General features: G+C 44.8%; 1 protein-coding gene across 1 annotated transcript in view; it reads right to left on the reverse strand.

Annotated features, from left to right (window-relative positions):
- Positions 1-19,001, reverse strand: part of CSMD2 (CUB and Sushi multiple domains 2) — a 540,846-nt gene that overhangs the window by 216,962 nt on the left and 304,883 nt on the right. Inside the window, 2 exon segments of the mRNA XM_042948549.1 lie at positions 5,095-5,289; positions 9,401-9,727. Of these exon segments, the coding sequence (XP_042804483.1) occupies positions 5,095-5,289; positions 9,401-9,727 (522 nt within the window).

The raw sequence follows: 19,001 nt of genomic DNA on the forward strand, positions 1-19,001 counted from the left end.
ACAGGACCATGTTAAAGAACCTCCCAGGGACATAATTGTCAAAATTCAGAGTGCAGGAGACACCTCAGGATAAATGACCTGGCTTCTTCAACAAAAAAAATCGCAAGGGGTGGGGGTAGACATCCACAGATTAAGACAGGTAAAACACACATGCTAACTATAATGTATGAACCTAAGGAGGATTCTGATTTTTTAAAAATATTTTAAAAATAAAGTGTTAGAGGGCCGCCGGGGTGGCTCAGTTCGTTAAGCGTCCAACTTTGGCTCAGGTCACACGATCTCACGATTTGTGGGTTTGAGCCCCGCATCGGGCTCTGTGCTGACAGCTCAGAGCCTGGAGCCTGCTTTGGATTCTGTGTCTCCATCTCTGTCTCTGCTCCTCCTCTGCTCATGCTCTGTCTCTGTCTCTGTCTCTCTCTCTCAAAAATAAATAAACATTAAAAAATTAAAAATAAAGTGTTAAATAATCATGGAAGTTTGATTGCATTAATTGATTAATAGGGGGCCTTAAACAGGTAGTCATTCAGGCTAAATAAAATCGTCAGGGTGGGGCCCTGATCCAAGAGGACTGGTGTCCTTATAAGAGGAGGAAGAGACACCACGGATGTGCACACAGAGAAAAGGCCACATGAGGACACAGTGAGAGGGTGGCCATGTGCAAGCCAAGGAAGAAGAGGCTTCAGGGGGAACTAAACCTGCCAGCGCCTTGATCTTGGGCTTACGGCTTCAGAACGGAGAGACAACAAATTTCTGTTGTTTAAGCTGCCCAGGCTGTGGTGTTTTGTTACAATGACATGAAATGACTAATACACTGGGCTTCTGGTGAGGGGCTGGTGGTCCCCACTGAGGGACAGCCCACCTCTCCTGACCTCTGAGGTTAAAGCTGTGCCAGGCAAGGAGCAATCGGGAACAGTGACAGAGCACAAGAGTATGACGAACTAGTCCTCAGGGAGCCTCACAAGGTGCTGGACACCAATCTACATGTGCTGTTTCTTTTCCTGTATGTTTTACCTTCATAGCAACCCATAAGGAGGGTACTGGTATTAGCCTCATTTCAAGGTTGAGGAAATAGTTACAGGGAGGGTAGGTAACTGGTCCAGAAGCACACAGCCAAGAAGTGGCAGAGACAGGATTCAAACCCGGGTGGTCTGGTTCCAGAAATTTTAAGTGGTTGCTAACCATGTGGGAATGCCCACCCTCATACTGCCCTCAGAGGGGTTTTAGGTGACTAGGTGTCGAGCGTGAATGACAAGAAGTAGTGTAAGCCTTGCCCTGTGGTCTGCTAACTCCACCATTTTGTTGCAGAATAAAAGGAGAATGAACTCTGGGGTCAGACAGACCTCATTTGGTGATTAAGAGTGGTGGTTCTGGAATCAAGAGTCCTTGGGTTGGAATCTTGACTCTCCCATTCATTTAGCTGTGTGATCTTGAGCAAGTTACTTAGCTACTCTGTGCTTCAGTTTTTCTCATCTGTGAAATGAGGACACTAACAGGACTTACCTCCTAGGATTGTCACGAGGATTCGATAGGACAATGCATGCAAAGCACTTGGCCTAGTATTTAACACTCAGTAAATGCTCAAATGTTACCGGCCAGGGGGATCTCAGGCAAGTCAATTCACCTCACTGATTTGCAGCTTTCTCGTGCTTACAGCATGATCGCATCTTTCTCACAAGAGTGACCAGAAGATTAAGTGAGATCACGTTAGAGACCCAATAACTCCTCTTACTTCTTCCTCGGAGGCCTAAATGAGCTACAGCTACCACTTTGATTCCTCTTGTGGGAATGGGGAGGACTGGCCTTCTGTCTTTTTTACAGGACTTTTTAATTTTCTGATTATAAAAGTAACACATCTGGCAGACATACAGAGAAAAACAATGTGGACGTGTTTACACCGAACTGTCAAACCATTTTCCTCTAGGGAGTGGGACTGGGAAATGAGAATTTTCACTTTGAACTTTATCTCACGTATTGTTTAAGTTTTTTACAACCACCAAGTATTACTGTAAAAATGAGAATCAATTTATCTCCTTTTTCCCCCCAGTGTATTTCTTATAAGTAGCATATTTTTTTAAGCCCAGTTTGAGATTCTTTGTCTTTTAATAAGGAGTTTAATTACCTTTACTGCCATAACTGATATGTTTGTCTTACAGCTGTCATTTTGTTTTATGCTGTCAATTTCTGATGCTTCCATGTGGTGTCCTGCCTTTTGCAACAGGCAATATGTCTCCTTTTGTTTTATTTTTCTACTGGGATAGGAGTAGAAAAGTTGCTTTTCATCCTATTTGTGGCTACTTTGAAGTCTTTCATAAACAGGGTGGAAATTCTATTCTCTGTAGTGAAATAATTCAAGACAAATACAGAAACAGTGGAGCCAAGAGTCTGGGTTTGAACTCTGGCTCCACTACTTACAAGCTGGGAGGACCCCGGGCAAGTGACTTAACCTCTCTGCACCCCAGTGGGGACAACAATTATACCTACTTCCTGCCTGAAGCAAGGCTAAGATGAGGTGACACCTGTAAAATACTTATCCCCATGGGGTATGGTTACTTGGTTCTTCCGGAAAATAGACGAGGAAGAGGTGAATGTGGGGGACAGATAACCGGGCAAGCCTGTGTAGGCGCCTTCACTGCCTGGAAGGCTTTTTTAGTACATTTCTGGCTTTAAACATATGGATCCCCTATGTCCTCAGTTCTCTAGATAAGGGGTCAGCAAACTGCAGCCTGGGGGCCAAATATGGCCCATCCACTTAAGCACTGTATAAGGCTGTGTCTATGTAATGATGCCAGAGTTGAGTAGAGACCATATGGCCCACAAAACCAAAGATACCTCCTCGCTGGCCCTTTAAGAAAGTTTGCCGACTTGCGTTTTAGAGCAACCAGATGATCATCCTTCTTTCTAAATTTAGGAGAAGACGCCATTTTCTCCCTTGTCCCATTATAGCCTCTCAAAAGCTAAGTGGCTCTTAGCATATATTAAAAGATTTTTTAAAAGACCATTAGCTTCTGCATTTAATTGTCCACAAGGTGGGGATACTTAATCAAAAACAAAACTAGAAAAAATGGAAAAGACAAAAGATGCTGATTACAAAGCGGGGTTCTCCTGAGGCTGGGATGTTGAGGGAAAGGAGCCACGGGGAGGCCAGGTCCCAGGGGCTCCTCCACCCCATCTGCTCCACTGGTTTAAGTCTGGGATTGGCCACCTGAGTTGGGGTCCCTCACGTGCCCCTCTGCTATGTCGCTCCCTAGGTCCCCGAAAACTAGTTTGGCAGCAAATGCCCACCACCCTGAGGAAACTGAGCAGGCTCTCCCCTGGGCCAAGTTCAGAGTCTCTCCAACGGGCTGCCCCCTATTTCTGGCTGCTTGCTGACCACGAACGCCCGGGTCCCCCATCCTCCCAAGGGAATGGATGAGATAGTTTTAATTTCAAAATTAGGACTGTGCCTATGAAACAGTGAGTCCAATTCTCCCATGCATTCATACGTGGTCTCGAGTATTCCACTGCACTGGTGGAGCTAGGGTCTAGAAGCACCCGATTCAGGAGGGTGGGCAAGGAATTGGTTTCTGCCTCTTCAGAGGGGGCCAGCTCCACTGAGACCAAGTTGCCACAGGCTTTTGGGACCCTAGGAGACTGGGCTTCTGCCCAGAAGAGAATCTAGGTGGGGAGACAGAACCAAAGGCCACGGAACTGGTAAAGAAAAATGATATGGTGTTGAGACCAAGTGTCCAATAGAGTGGTCCAGCAGTGGCCCAAGGCAAACAAAAGGAATTAGGAAAAGGGAGGGAGACAGCGGGGAAGAGTGAGAGACAGCGGGGAAGATGCCTCGGATGAGATGGGCCAAGATGAGGACAACCAAAGAAGTCAGAGGACAGAATGAGGGAGAATAAGGGGCAATCTCACGGAGCTTACAAACCAGTGACAGCACAGCTAACAGTTTGGGGTACTTACTTTATGCCAGGAACTACCCTTTATATATGTATCTTATTATTATCCCCTCCCTTCTGTTTTTGCTGGAAGAAGCAGAGGCTAAGAGGGAAAAGGTGATTTGCCAGGATTCCAGCCTACACCCCAAGGACTCGAAAGCCCACTGTAAACCCAGACCCTCTGCCACAAGCATTGAGCGGTCAGTGGTCTCTCCTGTCCTCTCCCCTCCCCCACCCGTCACCTCCGGGGCAGTGCTTTCTCTAAGGCCCCCTTTTGTTCTCCTGTTCTTCCCACCTGCTGGCCAGGGTGCTCAGATTTGGGCCTGGGGACTGGGTACGTAAAGAGGTCAGTTAGGTCTCCAACTCTGTCCACCACGTGAAATGACAGGAAGAAGCTTTCTGCTCCCGAAAGGAGAGGACTACAGCCCCTACCTCCACGGCCCCCGTCAAGGGGGGCCTCCAAGGGGCCCATGGATACTCACCTTTCATCCATCATTATCAGGGGCCTGTTCTGTGCCAGGCACTGTGCTTGGTATGCACATCCGATACGATTCCTGCCCTCGAGAAGCTTAATCTGTGTTTTAAATGCCTGCAGCTTGGTAGAACGGATGGCTGGTCTCTGCAACTAAGTCAAAATCTGTTCTGTGCGGCGAGGCAGGATTGAGGGGATGCCATAGTAACCCCGTGCTTGCTTCCAGCTGTGTTCCTTCTGGCTGGTCTGCCTGTAGCCTTCTGAAGGCTGACCCCAAGGGTACGAAGGCAGCATTTAACAGGAGCACAAAGGCCAGGGCTGAGAGATGTCCCGGGGAACCGGGGAAGATGAGCACGTGGAGGAGAGAGAGGCAAGCAGCCAGAAAGACCCGAAGTTCCATGGCATTGCCAATGCTTTGGGCTCATGGAGCTCCCCTGGGCAGGAGCTGGAAGCAGGGCTCCTAAGAGCTGTGGTACTGAGAGAGCTCCCAGTTGAAAGAAGTGTTTTTGATGTCTGAACATCTGAACCCAGAATTTCTCCAGTTTAATCTCTGGTTACAATTCAAATTTCTACACGAAGTAGTTCTGTAAAGCCCCTGCCATCCCAGTGTGAGGGTGAGAGGGTGGCCTGGGTCCTGAAAGAAGAGGAAGGACCCTCTCTGGCTGACAGCCACAGTCCCCAGCCCTGGCAGGCACATACCTTCACATCGCAGCACGGCGCTGTTCCAGACCACGCTGCCCTCCTTCAGGATGCAGGTGATGGTCTCCGAGCCCTGAGTCCCGAGGAAGCCTTCGTCACAGAGGAAGGAGATGGAGCTTCCCAGCTGGAGGCTGTCACCAAACCGTTTGCCATTTACCGGAACGCCAGGATCTGGGCACTCGTTGTGTCGGAAGGCTGTGGGGACGGGGGTCAAGGACGTGATTTGGTAGAGCTGGTGTGCAGAGGGACCCCCAAAGAAAACAAGCTCCATTATGATAGTCAACCCTAGACCTCCACCACTTCCACGAGAACCTGCCACGCTGGAGAGAGAGCCAGACGCTCTAGAGGCAGGTACCCCAGAACCAATGAGCCACACTGGGCATGAAGTGGGTGGTTGTTAGACTTGATCTCCTGCCTTCCTGAGCACTGAATCCAATTTCGTCCTAAGAAACATATATCGATCAGGCAGTGGATTAAGTATTTCTGATGCAGTTCATTTACATCATATGATTCTGGGAAGTAGACACGATCACCCCAGTTTACAAATGAGGAAACTGAGGTTCAACGTTGCTTAGGAGCAGGGCTGTCTCCTCCTGTCACATCCATTCCATGCATCCCTAACTTCAGACAGTATGAGATCATTTATGTTGCAGATGAGCTGGACTCCAAGTCCTGTGACACTAAGAGACACTAAGCATTATAAAGTAGGTGCCCTGGACTCAACCCTGTCTGAAGCCATTTCCTTCATTTCCTTGTGTGTTGTCAGGCTGCCTCTCACTCTGTCTGGGTAACTGATACTGCAGCGGGGATGGGGCAGAGGAAAGAGAGCACTTGCCGGTTTGATTGAGCTTTGCTTCTTGTTAGTTACATGGGTCTGGGCAACTTACATAATCTAGCTGAACCTTCATTTCCTGACCTATAAAATGGAGACAGTAATACGCTGGCAGGGTCATTCTGGGATAGAAATAATAGGGAAGTTGGTATGAATTTGAAAGTGGAGAATGTTCGGGACTGCACCTGACAGATGGTAAGTACTCCCTGAGTATGAGTCCCCTTCCTTCTTCCCCACTGGGTCTCCACTGAGCTCGTTCCCAGCCTGCCTTGATTAGGGGTGCCGTGGTTCTCATAGTCAGGTCTCTGAGCCACACCCCATCTGCATCCCTGCTGTTGTGAGCGTGGCGCTTTCCAGGCGAGACCAGGCTCCATGGCGGCACAGGCACATGCCCCCTTAAATCAAGAACTCAATCTGCAAGCCTCTGAAATTCCCTAGTGATTGAAACATTTGCACAACCAGAAACAGAAGGGCCCCGGGGGCTGCGGGATCTTGCTGGAGGCAAGAGACCTGAAAAGCTAGGGATCCTTCCTACTGATGGGGAGCTGCGGGAGCAAGCGATGTGGAGACGACTGTGATGATCCCTTGCAGCCTCGCGGATGCCCCAACACTCTTCCCACTGAATTGCTAAGCCCAGCTCAGCCCAGACTTAGTCTCTCCACCTTCCTTCATTAGCAACGGTGACCGTGAGGTTGCTTTGACATTTAGAAAGATGGTGTGGGAAGAAGAGTGGTGCTCGGGGCCCAGAAGTCTGGACACACATGTCTCTTCAAAACCCAATCAGTCACACGTGCGCACGCTCACATGTGCACGCACACAGGGACGCACACATGCAGGGATATGAAGCTACTTCCAACATCTGGGCCCAAAGGTTCTAAGTCAAGGATTTACATACTGCTCAGTTCTACCTGTGCACTTTTTCAAGCCTCAGTTTCCTGGCATGTAGAAGGGGTAGAAAGAGCTTAGCTACTGAAGTTTCTGCTGAGCAGCTGGTGGTGATGGCCACGGAGGCACTCACACAGCAGGTGCTCAGGAGACAGCAGCTACCGTCTTCATTGTTCAAAATGCCCCACAGAAGGATTAGCTCTGAGGAGCGCTGGGGATGAAAATGGGATCACTGATCCTTGTTACCGGATCAAGCTTCAAGTCAGCACAAGGGGAACCTCCCAGGGTTCTCTTGCTATGGGGAAGCTACCTGGGAGGTGAGCTCCCTGACACTGGGCAGATTAAAGCTCAGCCTAGATGATCATCATCTGCATGTGACCGAGGAGCTTGATGTCCGAGTCCCCAAACACTTGTCCATGGACTATTGTTGCACCAGCTACAGCAGAATCACTTCAGAAGCCTGTAAAAATGTAGATTATGGGGCTTCGTCCCCTTAGGGATTCTGATTCAGCAATGGGGCCTGGATTTAAAACAATTACTTCTATTTATCCATCCAACTATCTGTATAAATGCACAGAAAAATATCTGATGTCTGCAATAATATTTGCTGGCAAGAATCATTTCTGGGTGGGGGGATTTTAGGGTCATAGTTAGTACTTTCTCTTTGATCTGCCCCATTTGTTGAGTATTTATGTGTTAGATGCATGTCATTTTTCTAGTGGTAGAGAAGCCTTGGAGAGGAATGCTAGGTAATAGCTCGATCCTCACTTAGGTCAGATCCGCTGCCTTTTGCCTCTCCCCCCACCCCTGGGGACTTAGCATGTGTTGCTTTTTGGAAAGAGGGCACTTCCTAGGTTTAGCTAGGAGACTCAGTAGCCAGTTTGTCCCAGGCTCCCCACTGATGTCTGCACCTGCTGAACCTGCGGAGTTTCCAGCCCTCACCATGCTGCAAAGTGGGCTCCCTGGCATACCTCTTACCCTTCTTTCTACTCCTACCAGGGAGAGAAAAAGGGCATTACTCACTCATGGATCTCTCCATTTAGTAAATATTTACTGATTCTTACCAGGTGCAGACCCTGTGCTGGGCAGAGAGGATAGGAAGATATGCGTGCATACCCGTACCTTTCCAGAGCTCACTATCTCATGGTAAAGCAAGGATGAGGGTAGATAAGCTAGAAGCTAGAGCGGCAGTGCTAGACTGGGAAGACTGAGGAAGACAGACTGGGTTCTGCTTCCTCCTGCCTGTGGTTGGTGGGAAGATCTCCAGATCCCTGGAGGAGGCATGCCCTGAGAAGACTGATTGTTTCTAGCAAGTTTACTATCCTGAAGAAGGTGCTGAAGGGAACATCAGGAAAGGGCTTTAGCTTGGGTAGTTCCTTAGAATCTGAAGTCCCCAATGGTCCACCATTTGGCACCTGCTGTCTTCAGCTCAACTAGACCCCAGGGACAGGCGGGACAAGGAAGCAAGACCTCTATGCCAAGGAGTGGGGTGGGGGCTAGGAGATCAGTTCTGTCAAAAAGTACCAGACTGGGGCACCTGGGTGGCTCAGTCAGTTCAGCGTCTGACTCGATTTTGGCTCAGCTCATGATCTCACAGTGATGAGCTCAAGCCCCTTAATGGGTTGTGAGCTGAGCACGGAGCCTGCTTAAGATTCTCTCTCTCTTCCTCTGCCCCTACCCCACTCTCTCTTAAAAAAAAGTACCAGACTATGTGAATGTTTGTGTGCATAGAGTGAAGTGTGAATTGGGGGCTTACATTTCACAAGAAGCCTCTGGAAGAGGTTAATTGCTCAGGCAGACCCAGCTTCAGCCCCACTTGACTGTTTGCCATTAGCTAAGTTCACTGGGTCTACAGTAAACTCATTATGACCTGATAAGCACTTGTTGCTATCACTGGCAGCTTGCTATTTCCATCCCACCCTATCACCCCAGGAGGCACAGACATGGAAAGAATTACCCCTTAGCTTCAAGCTGCTTCTAGAGAAGGGGCCCAGTATGAAAACTGGAGGTGATAACTTTTGGACTGTGGGCCTGAGAGGGGCAATGAGGAAATGTCCCCAAAACAAGGCTAAGAAAGCTCAGTTCCAAGCAGAAACACTGCTTGGGACCATTGTTCCTGATTTGACTATGGGGGTGGGAACTGGGCAAAGTGTGGTGCAAGAGCCCCACTGGGGCTCCCTGAAGTCAACAGTAAGCAGGTGTTCAAGGACAGGGAGGGGCACAATGGAGTGGGATGGGCAACGATGTACGGCTGACACAGGCTTCATCTCCCTTGGGCTCTTCCTGGTTCTAATTGGGCCTTCTAGGAGGGGGAGGCGAAGAGGGAAAAATGAGGTTCCAGCCTTGTTATACATTACATATGGCGCCTATAGGAAATAGATGCTCAAAAGAGAGCCACGTGGTAGGAAAGAGCACCCTGGCCAGCAGCCTGCACTTTCTGCTTTTCCTGGCCTTGCTGGAGCACCATGCCGGGGCACTGCAGCCCTGCAAAGCCCTTGGAGCTGGCCCACCCATGTCAATGCTCCTCCATGGGGGCACCCTGGACCAGGCCCAGAGGCTGATGTGCAGAAGGACCGAGCGGGGACTCACTGGTGAAAGTGATGTTGAAACCCCTCTTCCCTGTGGAGTGGTCAGTCTGGAACTCGAGACGGGCCACGTGGCCGCTGCTTGTGATGGAAGAGGGGAGCTGGTTTCCTGAGAAGGTGCCCAGGACTGGGGCCTCGGCCGTGGCCCCATCCTTGATGACCAGGAAGTCGAACTGAGGTTCTACATCGATGTCGTTGAAAGCCAGGTGGATGCGGCTCTCAGGCCGGGCCAGGATGAGCCAGACACAGTGGAGGTGGTTGCCGTAGTCCTCTGGGTAGTTGGGCGACAGGACGACCCCAGAGGGGCTGGTGAAGTTGAAGAAGCAAGAAACTGTAAGAGAAGAGCGGTGGAGGTCAGTGAGCATCCCTGCACTCTGCCTGGGCTACTGAGGGTTGGCACAGGGAACATTTCTTTAGCCTAAAGAGCAGCAGAAAGAAATGATGACACAGGGTTGGGCCAGACTGGCTGGGCTCTGAGCTCTAGGAGGGAGACACGTTGGCTCCATCCTCGGTATGGTGCTGGGAAGGGCCCCTCTGGCAAACCACAGACATGGTGGAGTTGGTCTACTCTTGGCCCCTCTCCCCCTTACAGCGTGCTCATCCCAGGAAGTGTCTGTAAGCTCCTGGTCCCTTGTATCAGGGAAAAACCATCCTTCAAGCTTAAGTAGGGTCACAGAGCCCAGCTTCTCCTAGCTGGTGGTGATCCGTTGGCTGGTAACCAGGGTCTGGGTATGCCAAGTCCATTTCTCCTCTTTAAACACTTGTGGTGGGAAAATAATAGGTATGCCCTGGGGATTCTGGCAACCTCGAAGTTACATACGTATGCTAAGGAGGTGCTGGGTAAACATTGTCTCTCAGAGACCAGAGCTTTGGAAGAAACCTGGGGCAGGGGTCATGGTGCCTCATCTGGATGCCTTGCCCTCTTCCTGTCCTCTCTACTTTACCCTATGGACACACTCTTCTGAAAATCCTTATTTTCAACCCTTTTCATGCCAGTGACTAACAGACCCTGGAACAAGGCTGAGGCAAGGGAAATGCTATAAATGGAAAAACAAACAAGCGAACATTAAACCAAAATTAAAAAGGAAAATAATACAATGAAAAAAATTGCAACAGATATGCCAAAGGGTAAATATCAATATTAAATTCGAGTCTTCGTAATTGTATAAGAACATCACAAAGATGAGCAAAGAATATGCTCACAGGATTCATAGGAGAAAAAATAGAATTAATATGAAAACACAGTCCATTTCACAAGTAAAAAAATAAAGAAAAATTATACAGCCCAATATTGTTAAGGCTTTGTGGAAACTCATGTGTATTTATTGCCAGTTGCAGAGTAAAGTTGATATAATCCTTTCGGAAGGGAGTATATGAATTCTTATCAACAGCCACAAAACTATTCAAATATTCTGACTCAGTAATCTCTAGGAATTAATTTAAAAGAAAAAGAGCCACATGGACAAAGATGTTTATAGTGACATAATTTTATTACAGAGAAAAAATGTGAGCAACCTATATACGAGCCTAATAATAGGTGGTAAATTATAGCCTTTAATGTGATGCTGTTTGAGCGAAATCATTAAAGTGATAAATATGACCCTGTAGAAAGAAGAATGTTAAGCATCAATTTAAGTAAAACAGTAGATCATAAAATTATATGTATACTTCTGATTATAGCTATTACATATTTATTTACATGTGGATAAAGACTGGACATGAGCCCCCGAGTAAAAATTGTTTCCGAGTAATAGGTTTTGGGGTAATACTTTTTCAAAATGAAAACAATATTTAATTTTCCTGACTGCAAAAAATGAGATAGGCTTATACTAAAAATTTTTTAATGTAAAAGTATAAAGAGGGTAGGAAATAATATGGACAAACATCTGAATCTCTATAACATTTATGTTGATGTTTGGTGTTCATAATACAGAAACTTCGGTAAGCATAGTATTTGGCTTATTAATTATAATGAAGCTCAGGTGAAAAATAATAATGAAGTCATGCTTGCAAAACAAACACAAAACAAAGGAACCGGTCACTCTTTATGTTGAGTTTCTCCTTCCTTCCCCTGACTCTACCAGTCTTCCCCTTTTCTATGTTAGGTATTTCTTTTCCAACCTGCTACTCAAAGCCCTTCCATCCAGTTCTGCAGAGTGAACCTCGTCCCTAAGACACATTCAGTCTCACCCTTGTAATCTCTGTGTTTTAGAGGTATAGAAAGAGTCTGAGCCAAGGGGAGAGCTGGACATGAAAATGCTTTTAGGCAACACAATATATAATTAATAGTGATTATTATAATATATTAATGGTGGTTACTAAGTGCAGGCATTGTTCTGAGCACTGTCATCAATTACTCAATTTAGCTGTCACAATAACACTATTTGGTAGGTAGCCCATTTTAAAGATGAAGACACTGAGGCACATAGACGTTAAGTAATTTGCCAGGGTTGCTCGGCCAGTAAGTTGTAACAAACATCAAGTTCAAAGCCATCTGACTCCAGGAGCCAAGCTCATAGCCACCCCTCAACATCTTCTTCCAGTTTGAGAATAGTACTGCCCACTGGGCCTAATGGAGTCCTTGGGAGTGTTCTCAAAATTTGCTGAATATCAGTCTATCAGTCCTAACGACTACATTAGCATTGAAGTGGGGGGCCTCTAGGCTGGCCATGGATGCCCCCCCCCCCCCAAATCCATGCCATCTCCAGCTGCAAGCATAATGCCAATTGTGAGGAATCTTAACCCAACAAGGCCAACGATCTTGAAGACAAGGGGAAAAATCATGAGCCCTGACTACCAGGAGAACCACACCAGAGTGGACTGGAGGCAAAGAGAAGTGCTATGATTTCAGAGGGAAGACCATCACAGAAGCATGTGCACAAATGGGTTTGTTGCACAGGAGAATTTAATGAACATCATCTGGGTCCCCCACCCCCACTCCATCACTCTGTCACATTATTTTTTTTTCTTTATACCCTTTTTTCTGGGTTGCCATCTTGCAAAGCTCCAGGGGCACCATTTTGGCCAGATATATATGGTAGCTTTACCTATCACTCTCTAAAATTATCTTGTTTACTCGTTTGTTTATGGTCCATCCCTCCCTCTCCCCAACACATGCACATATGCTCCATGACAGTAGAAATCTTGTCTGTTTGATGCCTCTGGGTCCCTAATGTCTCCCACTGTGCATGGTGCACTCATGGTGGGTGCTCAATCAACACTTGCTGAATGAATCAATGAGTATAGTTGACCCCTGAACAGCACAGGTTTGAACTACACACATCCACTTACATGTCAAAAAAGATTTTTTTTGGATAAATACAGCACAGTACTGTAAATGTATTTTCTATTCCTTATGACTTTCTTAATAACATTTGCTTTTCTCTAGCTTACTTTATTGTAAAGATACAATATATAATACACATACCATACAAAATATGTGTTAATCAACTGTTTATGTTATCGGTAAGGCTTTTGGTCAGCAGTTGGGTATTAGTAGTTCAGTTTTTAAGGAGTTAAAAGTTATATGTGGATTTTTTTGACTGTACAGGGTTTGGAGGGCAGGTTGGCGCCCCTACCCCCATGTCATTCAAGGGTTAACTGTATTTAACGTTTGATACCATCTGAAAAGATGGGACATGAATACGTGTGCCTCACTTCCTCATTCCGTTCCAACCCCAAAGCAACAGAATTGACCAAAGTCTGAAAAACAGGTGGATACCTGAGTCAGCTCTGGAAAAAATACTGTGCCATCACCCTTAATGCATTTCTCATAGACACAGTACAGATTTGTTCCTAAATAACTTAGAGTAGAAAAGAGAGTGACCCAGCCAAGTTGCTAAACAGCAAAGCCAGTAGAAACTGCTCCCAATGTCAAAGGCCATAAAAAATATATTATGCACATAACTTTCATTTAAAAAAAACACTCAAAGATGTTTTCTACACAACTGAGAGATGAATCAAAATGAAGAACTCAAATGGGAAGTTATGGTTAATATAAAATGAAAAAGATTCGTAAGAAGCAAATAAAACATATAGTAAAGAATCTAATTTCTATAAACACAGTTCTAAAACAGAATGCAAGTGTAACAAATATTCCTTTGAAGAGAAGATAAACGATATCACTCCTGCCTAAACCCCAGGGTAAACACTGCAGATGACACTGATATAAAGCGTAAAGTTGGAGCAAGGAGATATGTTAATTTCCTCATCTTGCAAGAAACTCTGTTATATAGTTTCTGTGGTTAATTAGAGAAATATAGGTTAGAGCATGTTTTTAAAGATGTTAAGAGTAATTAGTAATAGACTATAAAGTAGCTTATCTTCAAAATTACCAAAGGGGAAAAAGGAAAGCAGTCAATTTAGCAAAAAATGGAATTCAAAGGAAAGCAACAAGGAAGCATAAAGAGGGGAAATGTAAAGTAAATGCTAAAAAAAAAAAAAAAAAAGACAAGAGACAAACATTATTTATGATAGTACATGTATACAGGTTAATCTATCCCAGTAAATTATAATCCTCATTTTGGAATAAGATACATAGCTTCCACAAAGGGACTCAGAGGTTAAAAAGAAAGGGGCCAAGACAGCTCAGACTTCACATTAGAAGAATATTAGAATTTACAAATGCCGAGGCTCCAGAAATTCCTATGTATTTGGTGGAGTGGGTCCAGAGCATCACAGGTTTAAAAAGCTCCCCAGGTGACCCTATATGTGCAACCAAATTTTCAGAAGGACTGGTGGAGGCAAATGCAAACCACATGAATAAGGAGTTTCAATATTAAGATCAACCCCTTGGATGTTATAATATCACACCGGACTCGTGGATGATCCTTATTCTGGTCAACAGTCCTATGGCAGCTACCAAGACACATTTCTTCTTGTACCTGGAAGGAGATGAGCTTGTAAACAGACACTAATAGAACAAGGATGTGATCCTGCAAAGCTCGGTCTTAACACCCCAAGAGACAACTCAGATTTGTTGCCAGGACAGGAAAAGGGAGAATGTATCATTCCAGAAAGGTCTAATCTCTCTCACTCTGGAAAATTATGTTTGCATGTTACATTGAAGTTTTTCCGTTAAGAGAATAGAGTTTGTTTCTCAGTGTCCAAAATGAGGAAAACATGAAATGTTGTCATTGGATCTTATCACCATCAATTGTCCAAGTTAAAAGAGGCAGATAAGGTGCCTACCCAATTCGGATGTAGTTATGTTCATGGATCTTGACCTTGGATAAACCTTTAAGTCAGAGGGCTCTTACCTGGCTCAGACTTTTGAAAAATAATAAAGGTGGCAAACTCATTAACAGGTGTATGCCTAATTACTGTGTGTGATATCAGATTGTTATTTGACAGGATCTTGAGTGAAAAACGCAAGGGGCGTGTTGAAAACCCCCCTCTTGTTATCTTGTCTTTTGGTGTTGTCACTGCTGGCTTCACTGCTTTCAAAACGATAATTCAATTACTGGGGGCCTGACAAAGTAAAACAAAATCCAAAGATGATATTGAAAAGATGGATGGTGCACACATTCCAAAATGAAAATATGATAGTTATGATATGTTATGGCCCAAAGCACTGACGCAGATCAAATCAACTATTTTTAAAAAATACAAGAGTTGGAGAAAAATATACTTGTCTGAAATCAAAAGTAAATAAAGATAAAGAGGACCTGTAAAATACTCTGAGAGTGTATGTGCTACATGAAACTGTGTAGCAATGAGGAACATAACCCTCTTTATAAGCGCCCATGGAATATTACAGAAACAGACTTTATTTTAGGCTACAAGGAAATCTACACAAACTTCCCCACAAAACAAAAGCTGTGGGGGCCACATTTTCTGTTCACAGCGCAAATGAACTAGGAATCAGTAATAAAAGAACACAGAAAGATCTGTAAATCACTTGAGAATGCATAGAACCCTTTCTTAACTAAGTTTATTTGTTTACTTGTATTAATTAGTTCATATAAAGTGCAATATTCATTTCAGACGTAGAATTCAGTGATTTGTCACCTACATACATCACCCAGTTCTCATCGCAAGGGCCCTCCTTAATACCTTGAGTTCAAAAAGGAACAGACTCTGTCAACATAGACCAGTTATATTAATGATGATGATATTAGGTCAAAGCTGTATTTCACAGAAAATTCATAGCCTTATTCATTATTAAATAATAGACAAATGAGTGAAATGAATGTGTAAGCTTAAAAGCTACAGAGAGAATAACTGAACAAGATCAAAGAAAGGATAATAAAGTTAAGATAAAAACAGAAAAAAATAACTGGAGGGACCAATAAACAGGAATCTTCTCACTGATCTACTTAAGAAATAAAAATAGAGAGGGTATGTATACATAGAGACAGCATAGTAAAATTAAGGAGCTAAGCCAATTATAAAAGAATAGTATTATAACATACTAATAAATTTGAATTCTTGACTAAACAAAAGGTTCTAGGATTCTGAATTACCAAAATTGTGTGAAGGGAAAAACCTGAGGAAACTGGAACATACTTAAGGAGTAGGTGGTTTCATGGCCAGAACTTTAAAATTTTAAACACACCATCATAGCTATGCTATTTAAATTAATTTTGATACAAATACTCCCACAAAATTGTATGATACACATATTCACACCCACCTACTCAAACACCAACATACACACTGTGTAAAAAGAAATCCTATATGCAAATTGCTAGCAAATTAAATTCAGTCCTAAAACAACGAAAAACACAACCTATGTAATGAGAACAACAAAACTTTACTGATGCGTAGAAAAGAAAATTAAAAAATGGAGGGGAGCCTGGGTGGCTCAGTTGGTTAAGTGTCCGACTTCGGCTCAGGTCATGATCTCAAGGTTCATGAGTTCGAGCCCCATGTTGGGCTCTGTACTGACAGCTCAGAGCCTAGAGCCTGCTTCGGATTCTGTGTCTCCCTCGCTCTCTGCCACTCCCCCGCTTGCTCTCTCTCTCTCTCTCCCCCTCAAAAATAAACATTAAAAAAATTAAAAAAACAATGGGAGACAAACTATTGATCTGTTATTTTGGATGAAGAGTTCATATAATTAAAATGACAATTATCCTCAAATCATTGTATAAACTGAACATAATTCCAGGTGTGACTCACACCAATTTTTTTTCTTCCAGAACTTAAAACAATTGTAATACACAAGTGAAAAGAGCCAACCTCCTCTTAAAGTATGAGGTGTTAGTGGGCATTCCAAAATCGTCATATGTCTTAACTCACTAACCTTTATAACAACCCTCTGAGGTGGATACTACTTTCAAGTTTTACAGATGTAGAAGCTGAGTGCAGGTGTTCCGGTCACACAGCATGTGGGTAATGGGCTGGGATGTGAACCCAGTCAAACCAGTTCCAGAGCCCAAACTCTCAGCCATGACACCTGCTTTCTCCCAGTGCAAGGAGGCTTTGCCAACTCAGACATAAAGCTTCAATAGTGAAATCTGTATTGTATTAGCTTCAGATGAGAGATCAATGGAGCCGGAAAAGAAAAGTTCAGAAACAGACACAGACACCTAAAAATTTAGTATATGACAAAGGGGGCTTTTCAAACTGGGAGGACAAAGGCGGACTGACCAATTAAGGAGGCTTGGACAAATGGCTAACCAGTTGTGGAAAAATTAGATTCGTGCCTCGCTCTATGTACTACAGAAGTACTAGACAAAAAAAATAAGGAATATTTGTGTCATGTCAGAGGTGGGGAAGGACTTTCTTAGCATTACACCAAAGTTAGAAATCATAAGGGAAATGACATTTTTAATGACAGAAATGAAACACTTTTGGACTTTAAAAATCACCATAAACAAAGCTAAATACGGAGGAGCAAATGGAGAAGAAATAGTTGGAGGTTATTACAGTTAAATATTTACTGTGTTTACCATATAAAGTACTACAACTCAATAAAAAGATAAACACTCAAAATAGAAATATGGGCCAAGGAAATTAAGAGGCCACTAACGGAAGAATAAAGCTGGTCAACAGAGATGCTGCAAATGTACAATATGACTAGAAAACAGAAACGTCAAATGACAGAGCTATCAAATTGGCAGAGGAAAGACAGACGGCATGGGACTTTGCAAGAGAATGGAGAGAAGCTGGCAGGGCAGATGGAGACCAAGCAGCCAAGGTAGGAGGAAAAACAGGAGAGTGGTTTCCAGAAGGAGGGAGGGGCTATCCATTCTGAAATACAGCTGAGCATCTGTGTATGATGAGTGCTGAAAGCGACCCCTGTGTTTTAGCAACACAAGGCTCATCATCGACCTTGGTGAGAGCTGTTCCCAGGTGTGGGGTGCACAGAGGTCAGAATGGGCAGTGACAAGGGAGCAGGAGGTGAGGAATGGACGCAGCAGGGAAGACATGCTGTCAGAGAAGTCTGGGTGTAAAGGACAGCTTAGAGAACCAGCAAGGTGATCTCTACTTTTAAGTTAAGAGAGACACGGGGCAGTTTAACTGGTGACGGGAAGACTTGGCAGACAGGGAGAGCTGGAGAGACAGAACAAGGAGGACAGATTATATATAAGCCAAAGGTTCCCGAGAAGGTGCGAGGTGAAGAAGACTCTATAGCAAGATTTTTGGAACAGTCCATTAAACACTGGTTGTAAAAGTGATGTCGTCGTGAAAGTGATATTGAGTTGGATTCCAAAAAAAAAAAAAAAAGAAAGAAAAAAAAGGAAGAGAATGGAAAGTATCTGAGTGCCCTGTAAATGTTAAAAGTAAGAACTGTGGTGAATCGTCTGTTTCAATTATGTGTAAGTGTGTGTGTGAGTGTGCACCAAATTGCATTTCTTACTGTGAGCTCAAAGGTGTTCAAAGTTCCCCGATTCAAAGCCTAAATGGGATGTATAATCTATAGGGGGCCTGGTTTTGGATGGGAGAGAGGAGCTAACATTTCCGTTATAAAAGGTGGGAGGGTGAGAAGGATGAGAAGGAGTATAACCTACAGGCTCGGTGTCTTTGCTATTTGCAAATTGAGGAATGTTGACTGCCCATGAGGGTGGTGTCAAGGTCATTCTCCAGGGCAAGGTGAGGGCAGGAGCTGCTCAGCGGCTTGAGGGGAGTGGCAAGTGTTTGGGACAGCTTCCACAGAGAAGAGAACCGCAGGCTGGCTGGAGAAGCACAAATGGATGTTGGCTGAGCACTGCTGTAGGTCTGAGACTGGCACCCATGAATCCGCAGCAGCGTCAGTTTGCCTGGTCGGGCGATTTTCTCCATCAGTGCTCGCCCAAGCAGGAGACGCCCAATCAGGTTGCTCTTGTTTCACTGTGTGTCCTTGGACCAGTAAACTGAGGCAGCTCTGCTGATTGATGCCATAGCTGAGCTGGAAGCAGAGGCTTCACAAACCCACCCTTGAATTTCTTGTGCCTCCTGCTCCGAAGCTCAGCATAATGTTAATATTCATCGGAGTTACCCTAACATCATCTCTGGTGCTGGAGCCTGTAGAAAGTTATTTAACTTTGTTGGGCCTGAGGAACTTGTTCTCAAGGTCTTGTGCAGGAGGAGTGAGGCAGGGCTCACCCTTATCATAAACAAGATTAAGTTAAGGTGTGGGTTCTCTGTGCGGACAATACTGAGGATGCCTTATAGAAACTCAC

The sequence above is a fragment of the Panthera leo genome, chromosome C1 (genome assembly GCF_018350215.1).
Source record: "Panthera leo isolate Ple1 chromosome C1, P.leo_Ple1_pat1.1, whole genome shotgun sequence".
Lineage (NCBI taxonomy): Eukaryota > Metazoa > Chordata > Mammalia > Carnivora > Felidae > Panthera > Panthera leo.